The 19,109-nt window shown below is 41.3% G+C and overlaps 1 protein-coding gene across 1 annotated transcript in view; it reads left to right on the plus strand.

Moving 5' to 3' along the window:
• The window catches only part of LOC129829998 (immunoglobulin-like and fibronectin type III domain-containing protein 1), a 35,063-nt gene extending 18,335 nt beyond the window's left edge, over positions 1 to 16,728 (plus strand). Inside the window, exons 17-31 of the mRNA XM_055892100.1 lie at positions 396 to 500; positions 1,635 to 1,742; positions 5,131 to 5,238; positions 10,232 to 10,339; positions 12,516 to 12,640; positions 12,735 to 12,876; positions 13,093 to 13,386; positions 13,593 to 13,889; positions 14,079 to 14,258; positions 14,369 to 14,497; positions 14,659 to 14,967; positions 15,100 to 15,185; positions 15,284 to 15,476; positions 15,711 to 16,007; positions 16,274 to 16,728. Coding sequence (XP_055748075.1) covers positions 396 to 500; positions 1,635 to 1,742; positions 5,131 to 5,238; positions 10,232 to 10,339; positions 12,516 to 12,640; positions 12,735 to 12,876; positions 13,093 to 13,386; positions 13,593 to 13,889; positions 14,079 to 14,258; positions 14,369 to 14,497; positions 14,659 to 14,967; positions 15,100 to 15,185; positions 15,284 to 15,476; positions 15,711 to 16,007; positions 16,274 to 16,626 — 2,834 coding nt within the window. The 3' untranslated portion in view covers positions 16,627 to 16,728. The remainder of the gene's footprint in view (positions 1 to 395; positions 501 to 1,634; positions 1,743 to 5,130; positions 5,239 to 10,231; positions 10,340 to 12,515; positions 12,641 to 12,734; positions 12,877 to 13,092; positions 13,387 to 13,592; positions 13,890 to 14,078; positions 14,259 to 14,368; positions 14,498 to 14,658; positions 14,968 to 15,099; positions 15,186 to 15,283; positions 15,477 to 15,710; positions 16,008 to 16,273) is intronic.
• The last annotated feature ends 2,381 nt before the right edge of the window (positions 16,729 to 19,109 follow it).

The following is a 19,109-nucleotide window of genomic DNA, read 5'->3' on the forward strand; positions in this document are numbered from 1 at the left end:
TTAGCTCATTATTTGGCCAGTACCAAAATAACCATTGTGTTATAACTGTATAACAGAATCATAAACTTTATATGTAAACTACTAATTAACGGTTTATAAACTACTTGTCAAGCCCTATATAAATCCTTTTAAGCATGCCTAAATGTAAAGCGTTACTGGTTTATTTGTATGTCCCAGTGTATATTTTGTTCACAATAATATGTCTGAATGTGTATTTGTTCAACTAACCTGCAAATATGGCAGTTTTGTCATATATTTTTATTTGTTGATCTATCTTGTCATCGTTACCATTACAATCAAGGAATGAATGGATTGTTTCATTTTATGTTTAACCAAATAAAAAGTAATTATGAAAAGTGTCGGCAGGTTATTCTAACTTTAAGGCCAAACCACAGATCCCAATGCGAAAATGGGGACAGGAGAAACTGAGTACACTGATGAGTCTGCTAAGTGTTCAGTGCACACAAGACAAGGCCTTCTGCTGAAAGACAGTGTGATTGGTAAGAGATCACATGTGACGTTGTGTACTGACTGCACGAAGGACATGACGTTCCTACAAATATAACTCAAGTTTGGGAAATGACTTGGAGAAGTATGATACTGACGAGATGATACTGAAATGTTCATTCAAGGGGAATGTTTAATCTAATCATACATACAGTATCTCAAAATAATCCATGTGTGTTTATTTTTGAGAATGGATGTGTAGCATGCAGTCCTCTAACATCAGTAGTATCTTCAATGGAATATCTATTAAACTTTTCTATGTTGCATAAAACTCAAACTAAACTTTACATATCTAAAATAATACGAAAATATATCTAATCCCTGAATCCTGTAGAGGCTTGTTGTGTTGTGTGTTTGTGTATTTCTGTCATGCCTTTTGTGTTCTATTCATAAGACTTTGAAAGCGTCCTTGATTTTCAAATATTCAACAAATATTTGTGAAACAAAACATGGAAACAGTATCTGCATGGCAAGACCATTCCAATAACTCTGATACCAGAATCTCCATGCCAACAGCATGATTGAGGATCAGTTCATCATGAAAAGACGTCAATAGACACCAACACAACATCTGTTGTTATCCAAGTTCAGATTAGAAGACAAAGTATTACTTAAAATGACCTCTCTTGCAAACAATTGGTCAAACATGTTTGTCTGTCCACAACCTTCTGCTTTATGTCTTTGTGACATGTTCAAGTTTGTTCATATGTGTAGAACACTGTTTGATGGTAACACTTCACATTAACGAATACTTACCTAAAAGGTTTTAAAAGGGGTTTATACGTGGTTTGTAAAAACATAAACATTAAAGATATAATTTACTCTTTATAAACTACTTATAAAAGCCTTCAGAAATCCTTTTAAGCACGCCTTATTGTAAAGCGTTACTGGTTTGCTTGTATGTCCCAATGTATGTTTTGTTCACAATAATATGTCTGAGTGTGTTTTTGTTCTATTAATCTGTGTATATATATATGGTTATTTTGTCATGTATTGTTCATTGTTGCTCTGTCTCGTCACTGTTTCCATTACAATCATAAAGCGGATGGTTTATTTTCATATTCAATCAAATGAAAAGTAATTGTGGAAAGTGCCATCAAGGTTTTTATTATTTTACGGCCAAACAGATCCCAATGCGAAAAGTGGGACAGGAGAAACTGAAGAGTACATTGATGCGGCTGGCAAGCGTTCAGTGCGCACAAGGCAAGGCCCACTGCTGAAAGACACAGTGATTGGTAAGAGACCATGCGTGATATCATACACGTGACGTCATGCACTGACTGAATGGAGGAGATGGCGATGGCTTTAACATGAGTGACAAATGTCATTCAAGTTTGGGAAATGACTAGGAGAAGATTTAAGAATAGCCAATAGTATGATCTATTTTCTGGAATAGATTTCCATAGTCCTATGATAACATCCACAGTATCTTCCTTGTGATGTGTTCTTCTGGGGAGATGTTCTATGAAACTTCTATGTTCCATAGAACTCTTCTGACAAAATGTTACAAGATGGGGCTTAAATATATATGTATATAGCTATATATCTATGTACAGTACCAGTCAAAAGTTTGGACACACCTACTCATTTATTAAAGGTGTTTCTTTATTTTTACTATTTTCTACATTGTAGAACAATGCTGAAGACATCAAAACTATGAAATAACACATGGAATCATGTAGTAACCAAAGTAGCCACCCTTTGCCACCCATAGTCATCCCAAACCATCTCAATTGGGTTGAGTTCAGGTGATTGTGCAGGCCAGATCATCTGATGCAGCACTCCATCACTCTCCTTTTTGGTCAAATAGCGCTTACACAGCCTGGAGGTGTGTTGGGTCATTGTCCTGTTGAAAAACAAGTGAGTCCCACTAAGCGCAAACAAGATGGAATGGCATATCGCTGCAGAATGCTGTGGTAGCCATGCTGGTTAAGTGTGCCTTGAATTGTAAATAAATCACAGACAGTGTCACCAGCAAAGCACCATCACACCTCCTCCATGCTTCACGGTGGGAACCACACGTGCGGAGATCATTCGTTCACCTACTCTGCTTCTCACAAAGACACGGCGGTTGGAACCAAAAATCTCAATTTGGACTCATCAGACCAAAGGAAAGATTTCCACCGGTCTAATGTCCATTGATCGTGTTTCTTGGCCCAAGCAAGTCTCTTCTTCTTATTGGTGTTCTGTGGTAGTGGTTTGCTTTGCAGCAATTCGACCACAAAGGCCTGATTTACGTCTCCTCTGAACAGTTGATGTTGAGATGTGTCTGTTACTTGAACTCTGTGAAGCATTTATTTGGGCTGGAATCTGAGGTGCAGTTAACACTAATGAACTTATCCTCTGCAGCAGAGGTAACTCTGGGTCTTCCTTTCCTGTGGTGGTCCTGATGAGAGCCAGTTTCATCATATCGCATGATGGTTTTTGCGACTGCACTTGAAGAAACTTTAGAAGTTCTTGAACATTATCGCATTGACTGACCTTCATGTCTTAAAGTAATGATGGACTGTCATCTCTCTTTGCTTAGTTGAGCTGTTCTTGCCATAATATGGACTTGGTATACGACCCCTAAATGTCACAACACAACTGATTGGCTCAAAGAAGAAAATAAATTCCACCAATGAACTTTTAACAAGGCACATCTGTTAATTGAAATGCATTCCAGGTGACTACCTCATGAAGCTGGTTGAGAGAATGCCAAGAATGTGCAAAGCTGTCATCAAGGCAAAGGGTGGCTACTTTGAAGAATCTCAAATATAAAATATATTTGGATTTGTTTAACAGTTTTTTGGTTACTACATGATTCCATATGTGTTATTTCATAGTTTTGATTTCTTCCCTATTATTCTAGTCAAAATAAAGAAAAACCTTGGAATGAGTTGGTGTGTCCAAACTTTTGACTGGTACTGTATATCTATACACAAAAGTATGTGGACACCCCTTCAAATTAGTAGATTTGGCTATTTCAGCCACACCCGTTGCTTACAGGTGTATAAAATCGAGCACACCGCCATGCAATCTCCATAGACAAACATTGGCAATAGAATGGCCTTACTGAAGAGCTCAGTGACTTTCAACCAGGCACCGTCATGGATGTCACCTTTCCAACAAGTCAATTCGTCAAATTGTATGCCATACTAGAGCTGCCCTGGTCAACTGTAAGTGCAATTATTGTGAAGTGGAAACATCTGGGAGCAACAACAGCTCACCCGCGAAATGGTATGCCACACAAGCTCACGGAACGGGACTGCCGATTGCTGAGGCGTGTAGAGCGTACAAATTGTCTGTCCTTGTTTGCAACACTCACTACTGAGTTCCAAACTGCCTCTGGAAGCAACTTCAGCACAAAAACTGTTCGTCGAGGGCTTCATAAAATGGGTTTCCATGGCCGAGCAGCCACACACAAGCCTGGAAACACGTTCTCTGGAGTGATGAATCCCGCTTCACCATCTGGCAGTCCGTCTGAAGAATCTAAGTTTTGCAGATGCCAGGAGAACGCTACTTGCCCCAATGCATAGTACCAACTGTAAAGGTGGTGGAGGAATAATGGTCTGGGGCTGTTTTTCATGGTTCAGGCTAGGCTCCTCATTTCCAGTGAATGGAAATCTTAACACTACAGCATACAATGACATTCTAGACAATTCTGTGCTTCCAACTTTGTGGCAACAGTTTGGGAAAGGCCCTTTCATGTTTCAACATTACAATGCCCCCGTGCACAAAGCGAAGTCCATTCAGAAATGGTTTGTCAAGATTGGTTGGGAATAACTTGACTAGCCTGCACAGAGCCCTGACCTGAATCCCATCGAGCACCTTTGGGATAAATTGGAACGCCGGCTGTGAGCACATGCCTAATTGCCCAACATCAGGGCCCGACCTCACTAATGCTCTTGTTGGCTGAATGGAAGCAAGTCCCCACAGAAATGTTTCAACATCTAGTGGAAAGCCTTCCTACAAGAGTGGAGGATGTTATAGCAACAAAGGGGGGACCAACTCCATGATTTTGGAATGAGATGTTTGACGAGCAGGTGTCCGCGTACATTTGGTCATGTAGTGTATATACACTGAGCGTACAAAACATTAGGAACACCTGCTCTTTCCATGACATAAACTGACGATGCGAATCCAGATGGAAAGCTAAGATCCCTTATTGATGTCACTTGTTAAATCCTCTTACATCAGTGTAGATGAAGGGGCCGAGACAGGTTAAAGAAGGATTTTTAAGCTTTGAGACAATTGAGAAATGGATTGTGTATGTGGGCCATTCAGAGGGTGAATGGGCAAAGCAAAAGAGGGAGGGGAGTGCAACTCAATATTTAGGAAGGTGATCCTAATGTGTTGTACACTCAGTGTATATAATCCCTGATCACATGGAGAGGCTTGTTGTGTTGTGTATTTGGTTATCGCTGCCATGCTTTTTGTGTTCTGTTCAAAAGACATTGAAAGCTTCCTTGATTTCCAAATATTTAACAAATCATTGTAAAAGAAACCATGGAAACAGTATCTCCATGTCAAGACCATTTTAAGAACTCCAAGCCTACAGCTGATGGGTTAATTTCAGATTTAACAAAATAACATTTTGGAAATTGCTTGCAATGTTTTTATTATTTTACGGCCAAATCACAGATCCCAATGGGCAAAGTGGTACAGGAGAAACTGGGGAGTACACTGATGTGTCTGGCAAGCGTTCAGAGCGCACAAGGCAAGGCCCGCTGCTGAAGGACACAGTGATTGGTAAGAGACCACACATGACATCATGTACTGACTGCATGGAGGAGATGGCATTCACATGAGTATCACTCAAGTTTGGGAAATAATTGGAGAAATATGATACTTTTGTAACAGGGTCATCTGTTACACTGACAAGAGATGATACTGAGAAGATACATGTACCTTAAAGGGGAATGTTGAATATCATCTCTTACCATACTGTATGTGCACATCTCAAAGTAACCAATAGTATGTTCATTTTTGAGAATTTATTTATGTAGTCATATAATAACATCAATAGTATTTTCCATGCAATGTGTTCTTCTGGGACGATGTTCTATGAAACTCTTCTATGTTCCATAGAACTCTTCTAACTAAATTGTACATGATGGGGCTTATTTATACAGTATATGTACAGTCAGGTCTAAAATTATTGTCACCCTTCATAAAGATGAGCAAAAAAGACTGTATAAAATAAATAATACAAATACTGAGCTATATTGCATGCCAAAGAAGGAACATTTTATATTTTTATACTAAAACAATTGCTCAGAGAAAGATTTTGTTGAACAAGTAATAATAGGATCTCCTGTTTTCAATACTCCAGCACCCTCCCCTTGCAAGCATAATGATACTGAGTCTTTATCTACGACAAAATCCACCGCTGGTGTATGTGGCCAAAGAACTCAATTTTCATGTCATCTGACCATAGCACTGGATCCAATCCAAATGCCAATGCCATTTATCAAACTCCAGGCGGTGCTATTGTAACGGATGTGAAATGGCTAGCTAGTTAGCGGGTACGCGCTAGTAGCATTTCAATCAGTTACGTCACTTGCTCTGAGACTTAAGTAGTGTTGCCCCTTGCTTTGCAAGGGCCGTGGCCTTTGTGGAGCGATGGGTAACGACCGTGCTTCGTGAGCAACCGTTGTTGATGTGTGCAGAGGGTCCCTGGTTCGCGCCCGGGTCGGGGCGAGGGGATGGTTTAAAGTTATACTGTTACATTGATGCTGTTGACCCGGATCACTGGTTGCTGCGGAAAAGGAGGAGGTTGAAAGGGGGGTGAGTGTAACGGATGTGAAATGGCTAGCTAGTTAGCGGGTACGCGCTAGTAGCATTTCAATCAGTTACGTCACTTGCTCTGAGACTTAAGTAGTGTTGCCCCTTGCTTTGCAAGGGCCGTGGCTTTTGTGGAGCGATGGGTAACGCTGCTTCGTGGGTGACTGTTGTCGATGTGTGCAGAGGGTCCCTGGTTCGCGCCCGGGTCGGGGCGGGGGGACGGTTTAAAGTTATACTGTTACACTATGGACAGATGACATGAAACTAGAGCTCCTTGGCCACGCACACCAGTGGTGGGTTTGGCGTTGAAAAACAAAAGCATATGCAGAAAGGTACCTCTTACTTATGTTCAAATATGGTGGTCGATCTTTGATGTTATGGGGCTATTTTGCATCCACTGGTCCTGGGGCAACGACATCATGAACTTTGCCAAGTACCAGGACATTTTAGCCAAAAACCTTGTTGCCTCTGCCAGGAGGCTGACATTTTGCTGCAAGTAGATCTTCCAGCAAGACAATAACCCCAAGTACTAATCAAAATCCACAAAGAAATGCTTAATTGACCACAAAATAAACATTTTGCAATGGACATATCAGTCTCCAGACTCGAACCCCATTGAACACCTGTGGTTTGAATTGAAGAGAGCAGTCCATAAGAGCAGACGAAGGATATCAAGGATCTGGAAAGATTCTGTATGGAAGTATGGTCTAAGATCCCTCCCAACATGTTCTCCAATCTTATAAAGCAATTTAGAAAAAAGTTCAGTGTCATTGTCCTCGCAAGGGGAGGGTGCTAGAGTATTGGGTAACACTTTCTTTTGATAGTTTGTATGTAGATGCTCTACAGCAGGGTTCCTCAAGTTGAGGAACCGAATTTGGCCAGTGGGTGATTTTATTTGGCCCCCCAAGTGCTGAAAAAATATTTGTATTTTTTATTGTTGGACATAAGACTAAAAACACCAGCAAATCCTCTTTATAAATTGATTTTAATTCGGAAATTTTGTTAAAAAGTATTACCATGAATAATAGAGAGACACAGTGCCTTCGAAAAGTATTCAGACCCCTTGACTTTTTCCGCATTTTGTTACATTACAGCCTTAATCGAAAATATATTACATTTAAAAAAAATACTCAGCAATCTACACACGATACCCCATAATGACAAAGCAAAAACTGTTTTTTATTTATTTTTGCAAATGGATTAAAAATATAAAACTTAAATACCTTATTTACCTGGGACGGCAGATAGCCTAGTGGTTAGAGTGTTGGACTAGTAACCGAAAGGTTGCAAGATCGAATCCCCTGTCGTTCTGCCCCTGAATAAGGCAGTTAACCCACTGTTCCTAGGCCGTCAGTGAAAATAAGAATTTGTTCTTAAATGACTTGCCTAGTTAAATAAATGTAATAAATACAATTTATATAAGTATTCAGACCCTTTGCTGTGAGACTAGAAACTGAGCTCAGGTGCATCCTGTTTCCATTGATCATCCTTGAGATGTTTCCACAACTTGATTGGAGTCCACCTGTGGTAAATTGAATTGATTGGATATTATTTGGAAAGGCACACCTGTCTATATAAGGGCACAAAGTTGACAGTGCATGTCAGAGCAAAAATCAAGCCATGAGGTCAAAGGAGTTGTCTGTAGAGCTCAGAAACAGGATTGTGTCGAAGCACAGATCTGGGAAAGGGTACCAAAACATTTCTGTACCATTGAAGGTCCCCAAGAACACAGTGGCCTCGATCAATCTTAAATGGAAGAAGTTTGGAACCACCAAGACTCTTCCTAGAGCTGGCCACCCGGCCAAACTGATCAATTGGGGGAGAAGGGCTTTGGTTCGGGAGGTGACCAACACCCCGATGGTCTGACCGAGCTTCAGAGTTCCTTTGTGGAGATGGGAGAACGTTCCAGAAGGACAAACGTCTCTGCAGCGTTCCACCAATCAGGCCTTTATGGTAGAGTGGCCAGACAGAAGCCACTCCTCAGTAAAAGGTACATGACAGCCCGCTTGGAGTTTGCCAAAAGGCACCTAAAGACTCACATGCCATGAGAATCAAGATTTGTCACTTCTGGAGAAAACCTGGCACCATCCCTACGGTGAAGCATTGTTGTGGCAGTATCATGCTGTGGGATGTTTTTCAGCGGCAGGGACTGGGACACTAGTCAGGATCGAGTGAAAGATGAACGGAGCAAAGTACAGAGAAATCCTTGATGAAAACCTGCTCCAGAGCGCTCAGGACCTCAGACTGGGGCGAAGGTTCACCTTCCAACAGGACAACAACCCTAAGCACACAGCCAAGACAAAGCAGGAGTAGCTTTAGGACAAGTTTCTGAATGTCCTTGAGTGGCCCGGCCAGAGCCCGGACTTGAACCCGATCGAACATCTCTGGAGAGACCTGAAAATAGCTCTGCAGCAACACTCCCCATCCAACCTGACAGAGCTTGAGAGGATCTTCAGAGAAGAATGGGAGAAACTCCCCAAATACAGTTGTGCGAAGTTTGTAGCGTCATACCCTAGAAGACTCGAGGCTGTAATTACAGCCAAAGGTGCTTCAACGAAGTACTGAGTAAAGGGTCTGAATACTTATGTAAATGTGATATTTCAGTTTTTTTTAAATATATATTAACAAACATTTCTAAAAACAGTTTTTGCTTTGTCATTATGGAGTGTTGTGTATAGATTTATGAGGACAAAAATCTTTTTAATCGATTTTAGAATAAGGCTGTAACCTAACAAAATGTGAAAAATGTCATGGGGTCTGAATACTTTCCGAAGGCACTGTATATCTGATCTTATACAAATGTGAACAAGGTTTGAAATTATTATGTTTTAGTCCAATATTATATCTGTTTGGGCTTCTTGCGGTCAATTTGCAGTCTTCAAATTATTTGTAATTACGTTCCTGCCGTCTTACCATCCGCTCAAGACCACAATTGCCCCGTGGCTGAATCTAGTTGATGATCTCTGCTCTACAGATTATCTACAGACTATCAATAACATTTTAATTTACCCTAACCCTGGCCCGAACCTTAACCCTTATCCTAACCCTAAACTTAACCCGTAACCTCCCTAACCCTAACTCCAAGCTTAACCCTTATTCTAAACCTAACCTAACCCTAACCTCAGCAAGCAGCTTATCAACGGGTAGTTTGTTGACAGTATAACCCAAATAAAGTGTGACCAAATCTCTTTCTCTGACCAATTGTATTAGTATAAAATAATATAATGTCCCCATTTTTTGCAGCATACAATATAGATCAGTATTTGTATTCTTTATTTTAAACAGTCATTTTGCTCATCTTTATAGAGGGTATATGTACAGTACCTATCAAAAGTTTGGACACACCTACTCAATCAAGGGTTTTTCTTTATTTTTACTATTTTCTACATTGTAGAATAATAGTGAAGACATCAAAACTATGACATAACACCCATGGAATTATGCAGTAACCAATAAAGTGTTGAAAAAATCTAAATATATTTTAGATTTTAGATTCTATAAAGTAGCCAACCTTTATCTTGATGACAGCTTTGCACACTCTTGGCATTCTCTCAGTCATCTGGAATTCATTCCAATTAACAGGTGTGCATTGTTAAAAGTTCATTTGTGGAATTTCTTTCCTTCTTAATGCGTTGAGCCATCAGTTGTGTTGTGAAAAGGTATGGGTGGTATACAGGAGATAGCCCTATTTGGTAAAAATAAAGAAAAACCCTTGAATGAGTAGCTGTGTCCAAACTTTTTACTGGTATTGTATATTTATACAGTATATAAAATCCCTGATCTCATAGAGTGGCTTTTTGTGTTGTGTGTTCCTGTATCTCTGTCATGCTTTTTGTGTTCTATTCACAATAAATGTAATGCTTTCTTCCAACCCTAACCTTACAGCTCATAATTTAACAAAATGCTAAGTAATTTTGGAAATTGCCCGCAAGGTTATTATTTTACGGCCAAATCACAGATCCCAATGGGCAAAGTGGTACAGGAGAAACTGGGGAGTACACTGGTGTGTCTGGCAAGCGTTCAGAACGCACAAGGCAAGGCCCGCTGCTGAAGGACACAGTGATTGGTAAGAGACCACACATGACGTCATGTACTGACTGCATGGAGGAGATGGCATTCACATGAGTATTACTCAAGTTTGGGAAATAATTGGAAAAATATGATACTTTTGTAACAGGGTCATCTGTTACACTGACAAGAGATGATACTGAGAAGATACATGTACCTTAAAGGGGAATGTTGAATATCATCTCTTACCATACTGTATGTGCACATCTCAAAGTAACCAATAGTATGTTCATTTTTGAGAATTTATTTATGTAGTCATATAATAACATCAATAGTATTTTCCATGCAATGTGTTCTTCTGGGACGATGTTCTATGAAACTCTTCTATGTTCCATAGAACTCTTCTAACTATTCTGTAGATGAAGCTAAAGAAATTAACTTCTAATTACTGGTATCTTAAAAAAATAAGATCTGATACCATAGAAATGCTTGTTGTGTTGTGCGTTTGTGTGCATTATTGTAATGCTTTACAGATGAAGTCGGAAGTTTACATGCACTTAGGTTGGAGTCATTAAAACTCGTTTTTCAACCACTCCACAAAAATCTTGTTAACAAACTGTCGTTTTTGCAAGTGGTTAGGATATCTACTTTGTGCATGACACAAGTTTCCAACATTTGTTTACAGACAGAATATTTCACTTATAATTCACGGTATCACAATTCCAGCGGGACAGAAGTTTACATACACGAAGTTGACTGTGCCTCTAAACAGCTCGGAAAATTCCAGAAAATTATGTCATGGCTTTACAAGCGTCTGAAAGGCTAATTAACATAACTTGAGTCAATTGGAGGTGTACCTGTGGATGTATTTCAAGGCCTACCTCCAAACTCAGTGCCTCTTTGCTTGACATCATGGGAAAATCAAAAGAAATCAGCCAAGACCTCAGAAAAAAAAATTGTAGACCTCCACAAGTCTGATTCATCCTTGGGTGCAATTTCCAAACGCCTGAAGGTACCACATTCATCTGTACAAACAATAGTACACAAGTATAAACACCATGGGACCATGCAGCCGTCATACCGCTCAGGAAGGAGACGCATTCTGTCTCCTAGAGATGAACGTACATTGGTTTCGAAACGTGCAAATCATTCCCAGAACAACAGCAAAGGACCTTGTGAAGATGCTGGAGGAAACAGGTACAAAGGTATCTATATCCACAGTAAAATGAGTCCTATATTGAGATAACCTGAAAGGCTGCTCAGCAAGCCACTGCTCCAAAACCGCCATAAAAAAAAACAGACTACGGTTTGAACCTGCACATGGGGACAAAGATCATACTTTTTGGAGAAATGTCCTCCGGTCTGATGAAACAAAAATGGCCATAATGGGCATAAAGACCATCGTTATGTTTTGAGGAAAAAGGGGGATGCTTGCAAGCCGAAGAACACCATCCCAACCGTGAAGCACGGGGGTGGCAGCATCATGTTGTGGGGGTGCTTTGCTGCAGGAGGGACTGGTGCACTTCACAAAATAGATGGCTCAGGAGGAAGGGAAATTATGTGGCTATATTAAAGCAACATCTCAAGACATCAGTCAGGAAGTTAAAGCTGGTCGAAAATGTGTCTTCCAAATGGACAATGACTCCAAGCATATTTCCAAAGTTGTGGCAAAATGGCTTAAGGACAACAAAGTCAAGGTATTGGAGTGGCCAACACAAAGCCCTGACCTCAATCCTATAGAAAATGTGTACATCCACAGGTACACCTTCAGTTGACTGAAAGTATGTCAATTAGCCTATCAGAAGCTTCTAAATCCATGACATCATTTTCTGGAATTTTCCGAGCTGTTTAAAGGCACAGTCAACTTAGTGTATGTAAACTTTTGACCCACTGGAATTGTGATACAGTGAAATAATCTGTCTGTAAACAATTATTGGAAAAATGACTTGTGTCATGCACAAAGTAAATATCCTAACCGACTTGCCAAAACTATAGTTTGTTAACAAGAAATGTGTGGAGTGTTTGAAAAACTAGTTTTAATGACTCCAACCTAAGTGTATGTAAACTTCCGACTTCAACTGTACATCGTCTGGTCTAACCATTATCCTACTCAAGACAGCCCAAATAATAATTTCTTCAGAGCACTACAAAATGCCATTAGATGTTAACATCACATCTGGTAAGTCTGTCTGATCCAAATGTAGTCCCTAATTGTTTGCTGTTGTGAATGCCAGATCCAGGAGTTCAGTTCGTAAGCGGGTTGTCAAATGTCCATGCCCTCATTGGCCAGCCTGCTGAACTGATGTGTAAGCTGAGCAGTGATGATTGTGAAGGGGCCTGGTACAGAGATAGCAAGAAGGTTAGACTGAATTATCTTTGTCATTCTCACCCCCCAATATATTTTTATTTGATAATATCTTAAGATAAATTATAATATATATCTTTCCTTATAGTTGACAGCAGATGATGGACACATAATGTCCAGAGATGGTGCAAGCCACAAGCTGGTCATCAACCGTTGTCAGGAGGAAGACTCTGGAAAATATCGCTTTGAGGCAGACGGGCGTAAAACTGAGGCAATGCTGAATGTGGAAGGTTAGAAAATGAAAGGCATTCATTTTGGTTATATGTACAATACAATGTCTACACTGTCTCAACATAATTTGAGTAGCCATTTCACAATACTCAAATTATAAAATCATTATGCATTTAAAAAAGGGTATATACACTTTTAGTATTCAGATTTAATTTTTTAAACAATTGCAGTTGAGTCAAATGTCAGTTAAATTGCATGATCTGTGTCCTATTCAGACCCTCCCAGGTTTGACCCTGATGATCTGTCTGCGTTCTCTCAGCCGGTCATAGTCAAAGTGGGGAATAGCGCCACGTTCAAACTGCCCTTTGTGGGCCGCGAGCCCATGAAGATCCAGTGGTACAGAAAAGGAGAGGAGCTCCTGGACGATAACACCACCAAGATAGAGAAGTCCTTCACCCAAAGCCGCCTGCTCCTCAGCAAGTGCCAGCGCAAAGACACTGGAGAGATCAAGATCAAGCTCAAGAACGAACATGGTACCATGGAGGCTATCTCAAGACTCATCGTCCTCGGTGAGTTGAGAAATGGAACCAATGTTAGAATTAGTTCAATTCAAGAATTCAAGGTAAGAACTGTCTCAGTTCAATCATTGTTCAGAGATATTCTCGTGTATCTGTGCTGTGGACAGTCAGTTCTCTCTCTTAAATTCCAATGCAGAGACATGACTGCAGACTGTTTTGGCTAGGGTAATGTGACCTCTCTCTGTCTGATCTGGTAGACAAACCCACCGCGCCCCAGGGCCCTGTGGAGGTCCTCGAGAGCACAGCCTCTTGTATTCATATCAAATGGAGAGATCCAAAGGATGACGGTGGCTGCCCAGTAATAAACTACAACCTGGAGCGCCAGCAAGTTGGCCGCAACACTTGGAAGAAGCTGGGGGACATCCCTGGCGTGCCTGAATACAAGGATAACGACGTGGAACACGGCAGGAAGTATTGCTATCGTATCAGGGTGGTCACCGAGGAGGGCGTCAGTGAGATGATGGAGACTGATGATCTCACAGCTGGCACCTTGGGTGAGCTAGTTGTAGGTTTAGTAGGTTTATAGTGGATGTCAACAATGTCACGTAAGTTGTTATATGTTGTCATTAGAATCTACTTCAAAAGTTGTGCTTACGATAACCTTATTTGGGTATTATGATAGAACATTTTGAAAAGTGTTACACAAACACGAAATGTTATGTAATTTTCCTGAAATATCTCAGCCTTTCCTAGCAGCCCTGCCCCACCAAAAGTGGCTAGTGCTTTTAACAACTGCATCAACCTGACATGGTCTCCCCCGACCGACACTGGCGAGTCTCGCATCCTGGGCTACAACTTGGAAAAACGCAAGAAGGGGAGTAATCTTTGGAGTCCCGTCAACCCTACAGATGAGCCTATCCAAGGTCTCTTCTTTTAGTGAATTAGGGGCGTTAGTATACCACAGCTTCTTTGGATTAATGAATTCAATTGTATTAGACTTTCTATGACTGATTCTGTTTCTCCTCACCACTAGAAAAGAAACGTGCAGTGACAGATGTTGTAGCAGGGAACGAATACGAGTTCAGAGTTTATGCTATCAACGTCTCTGGACTCAGCGAGCCCAGTTCCCCTTCAGAGTTTATTTTCGCAAAAGACCCAAAGAGTAAGTCATACATCCTTTCAAAGTGCAAGCAACATGTACAACTATAATAAAACATCATATTTTCTGAAATAACTGTTTATTTAGGTGCTTGTTTATACTGTTAATTTGTTTGAAGTCAATGATGTATGGCCATTAGATTTACAATTTAGTGTTTGTTTTAGAACCCCCAGGGAAAGTGGAAGATCTGGAGGTGGCAGACACATCCTACACCACCCTCTCCCTGTCCTGGAATAAACCAACAGAGGAAGTGGGGGTCCAGGATGAGGCCAAAGGGTATTTTATAGAGGTCAGGCAGGCTGAGTGCATAGACTGGACCCGCTGCAACGTCACCCCCATCATCTTGACCACCTTCACTGTGAAAAGCCTGAAGGCCATGGCCATGTACTGGGTCAGGGTGATCGCTATCAATGATGGAGGAGAAGGAGTGCCCCAGGATCTGGACAACTACATCCTGGCCATGCCTCCACCTGGTGGGTGACGATGATGCGTTCATTGGGAATAGTGTTGTATTGTCTTTCTGTTTTAGCCTGTTTTAGCCTGCAAGTTAGACTTACATAAGATGAGTTTCAAATGTCCTCATTTATTTTTGTCACTGTTTTCAGTGAGACCATGCTTCACCGATAATAAGATTAAGAGTTTCATGGTGGTGAGAGCTGGAAATTCTGTCAGGATCCTCTTAAACTTTGAGGTAAGAGGGTAAGAGGTGAAACTGGTAATTGGCATATGCTTTAAGACCATGTGCAATCCATGCTATCTTGATGTTTTAAATCATCTTGTTATTAACAGGCATCCCCATGGCCAGAAGTCACGTGGCTGAAGGACGATGTTCCTTTGCTGAAGCGGGTCAATATCTCCAACTCTGAATCGTCATCTCAACTTCTGATCACTTCCTCTGAGCGCTCTGATTCAGGGATCTACACCATAGTGGTCAAAAATCTAGTGGGCCAGGAGAGCTTCAGTGTGGAGGTCAGGGTTACAGGTACAGTAACATACAGTAAAACTCTCCTAGTGTGTTTCAGACTGAGAAGGGATTGGAACTTGTACAAGATGAAAAAGACAGCCAGGGCCCGTGCTCACAAAGAAAGTATTTTAAATATCAGCAGTCACAATGAACATCGGCCATAAGTGAATCAACAACAATTACCACCTAATGATAGAATGTCCTTCTGAAGTGTAACATCATACTGACTATCATCTCTGACTCTGGCTGTAGATGATCCCAAGCCACCAGGACCAGTAGAACTTGAGGAGAACGTCCCAGGCACTGTGACTGTGATTTGGGAGCCATCCCCTGATGAGAAGCGTGACGACCACCTTCACTACTCTGTGTCTAAACGGGACTCCACCAAAGGCTCATGGAGCACGGTGGCCGACAGGCTCTTCAACAACAAGTTCACGGCTTGTAACATTATGCTTGGCAGGGAGTACCACTTCAGGGTCTACGCCAAGAATGACATGGGCATGTCTGCGCCGTCTGAGTCTCCCACTTGGGGAAGCGAGAGGAGGAAAGGTATTAGAAGCCAGGCAGAGAGAGATACTTTGCCATATAAATAAGTCATATAAATCAGCTTTTATGGATAGACAGGTACTAATAACAGTATAATTAATAGCAGTCATTAAGCTCAACATTTGACAAGTACTAATGTGCTATTATAACGGTTTATTACAAATGAATGAATAATCTATGAACCCTTTATATAATGCTTCTATTTTAACTTAAGCATTACTTGACATGTAAGATGAGCATTGTACCTTTTTGCCATGTTTCTTCTCTAGACAAATTGGTGGTAAACATGCCAGCCTACAAAACGTGTGATTTGCGGACAGCTCCAGCCTTCCTTGTGCCACTGAGACAGCACACAGCACCCAAAGGCTATGAGTGCTATATGAGCTGTGCCATAAAGGGAAATCCCAAGCCTCACGTCACTTGGTACCCCAACAACATCAGCCTCAACACTAACACCAACTACTTGATCACCAACATCTGTGGTGTCTGCTCCTTGCTGATTCTCCGTGTGACCCCCAAAGACTGGGGCGAGTACAACATCCAAATAGAAAGTGCCCTGGGGAGGGCCGAGTCCTCCACCAAACTTACAGTCAGAGGTGAGAACTCCACTGACCTGCTCTGATAAACATATTTAGTACCTCGTGTGAGTTAGACTATTATTTAATGTAATTAAAATAGGGTAATATTGTTTCTCTCTTTCTCTCTCTTGCTCACAGAATGAAGAAACATTTTACAGTGCTTCAGTATGTAGAGGCGTTATTATGTATCAAGGTGGAAAATGTCAATTTTGTTATATGATTGAATTAAGTTATTTTCCAAAATGCATGGCTGTACTGCTTGTAAGACATGCACTGTGTTTGTTGAGGCTAGTAAGTAAAAATGACAAGAGTGATCGTTTTTGATCATTATGTTTGATGTGGATATTTCACAACCTAAAATGACCCAAATCGAGATGGCATTGACCCAACCTGGGAGTTGGGGTTTCCTAGACTTAAATTAATTCTGATCCTAAATCACTTGAGATTACCAAACCCTCTCCAATTTTGTTGTCATGTTAAACATACTAATTTCATGCTGAATAACGTTGACATTCCGATTAAAAACATACTAGAAAGTGACCGAAAGTGTACACACACACATACAGAAAGTGTTGTGTCAAGCCTGTGGAAGTGATGGCAATAGACATGAATGCAGTGGACAGATTACTGTAGGTCCCATGAAATACTAAATATGACCACAGAAAATAACTGAGCTATGCTGTCAATTTTTTTGAGAACTCAACTATGTCACTTGTAAGATGCAATGCAAATAAAGGGTTTGGCAAAGTTGTTGTAATTGTGAAATGTTTAAGGCTTTTTGAAAGACACAGAATGAAGAATTACAACACACATCCCCCCCAGCTCTATAGAGCCCATTCATATTTTAGGGTACATACTGATAATTGCCTACTCAGTCACTAAGAAGCTACATGACATGGTGGTGCCGAACTATGGCATGCATAGAAAATGATATACAGTGCATTCGGAAAGTATTCATTTACCCCTTGACTTTTTCCACATTTTGTTACATTACAGCCTTATTCTAAACTTGATTAAATAGTTCCCCCCCTCATTGTCACACCCTGATCGGTTTCCCCTGTCTTTGTGCTTGTCTCCACCCCCTCCAGGTATCGCTCATCTTCCCCATTATCCCCTGAGCATTTATACCCGTGTTCTCTGTTTGTCTGTTGCCAGTTTGTCTTGTCTTGTCAGGTCTTACCAGCATTCTTTCCCGTTTTCCTGTTCCTCAAGTGTTTGTTTCCTAGTTTTCCCAGTTCTGACCTTTCTGCCTGCCCTGACCCCGAGCCTGCCTTCCGTCCTGTACCTGTCTGACTCTGACCTGATTACGAACCTCTGCCTGTCCTCAACCTGCCCTTTGCCCTGTGTTATAATAAATTATTGAGAACTGTACTATCCGCCTCCTGTGTCTGCATTTGGGTCATATCCTGAGTCGTGATACTCATCTATCTACACACAATACCCCATATTGAAAAAGCAAAAACTGTTTTAGACATTTTTGCAAACGTATTAAACATAAAAACAGTAATATCAAATGTACAAAAGTATTCAGACCCTTTACTCAGTACTTCGTTGAAGCACCTTTGGCTGCGATTACAGCTTCGAGTCTTCTTGGGTATGACGCTACAAGCTTGGCACACCTGTATTTGGGGAGTTTCTCTCATTCTTCTCTGCAGATCCTCTCAAGCTCTGTCAGGTTGGATGGGAACGTCGCTGCACAGCTATTTTCAGGTCTCTCCAGAGATGTTCGATCGGGTTCAAGTCCAGGCACTGGCTGGGCCACTTAAGGACATTCAGAGACTTGTCTCGAAGCCACTCCTGCGTTGTCTTGGCTGTGTGCTTAGGGTTGTTGTCTTGTTAGAAGGTGAACCTTGGCCTCAGTAAGAGGTCCTGAGCACTCTGGAGCAAGTTTTCATCAAGGATTTCTCTGTACATTGCTCCGTTCATCTTTCCCTCGATCCTGACTAGTCTCCCAGTCCCTGCCGCTGAAAAACATCCCCACAGCATGATGCAGCCACCACTGTGCTTCACTGTAGGGATGGTGCCAGGTTTCCTCCAGACGCGACACTTGGCATTCAGGCCAAAGAGTTCAATCTTGGTTTCATCAGAACAGAGAATCTTGTTTCTCATGGTCTGAGAGTCCTTTAGGTGCTTTTTTTGCAAACTCCAAATGGCCTGTCATGTGCCTTTTACTGAGGAGTGGCTTCCGTCTGGCCACGCTACCATAAAGCCCTGATTGGTGGAGTGCTGCAGAGATGATTGTCCTTCTGGAAGGTTCTTCCATCTCCACAGAGGAACTCTGAAGCTCTCAATAACCTTCAATACTGCAGAAATGATTTTGTACCCTTCCCCAGATCAGACAATTCCTTCAACCTCATGGCTTGGTTTTTGCTCTGACATGCACTGTCAACTGTGGGACCTTATATAGACAGGTGTGTGCCTTCCCAAATAATGTCCAATCAATTGAATTTACCACAGGTGGACTCCAATCAAGTTGTAGAAACATCTCAAGGATGATCAATGGAAACAGGATGCACCTGAGCTCAAT

This window comes from Salvelinus fontinalis, chromosome 31 (genome assembly GCF_029448725.1).
Source record: "Salvelinus fontinalis isolate EN_2023a chromosome 31, ASM2944872v1, whole genome shotgun sequence".
NCBI lineage: Eukaryota > Metazoa > Chordata > Actinopteri > Salmoniformes > Salmonidae > Salvelinus > Salvelinus fontinalis.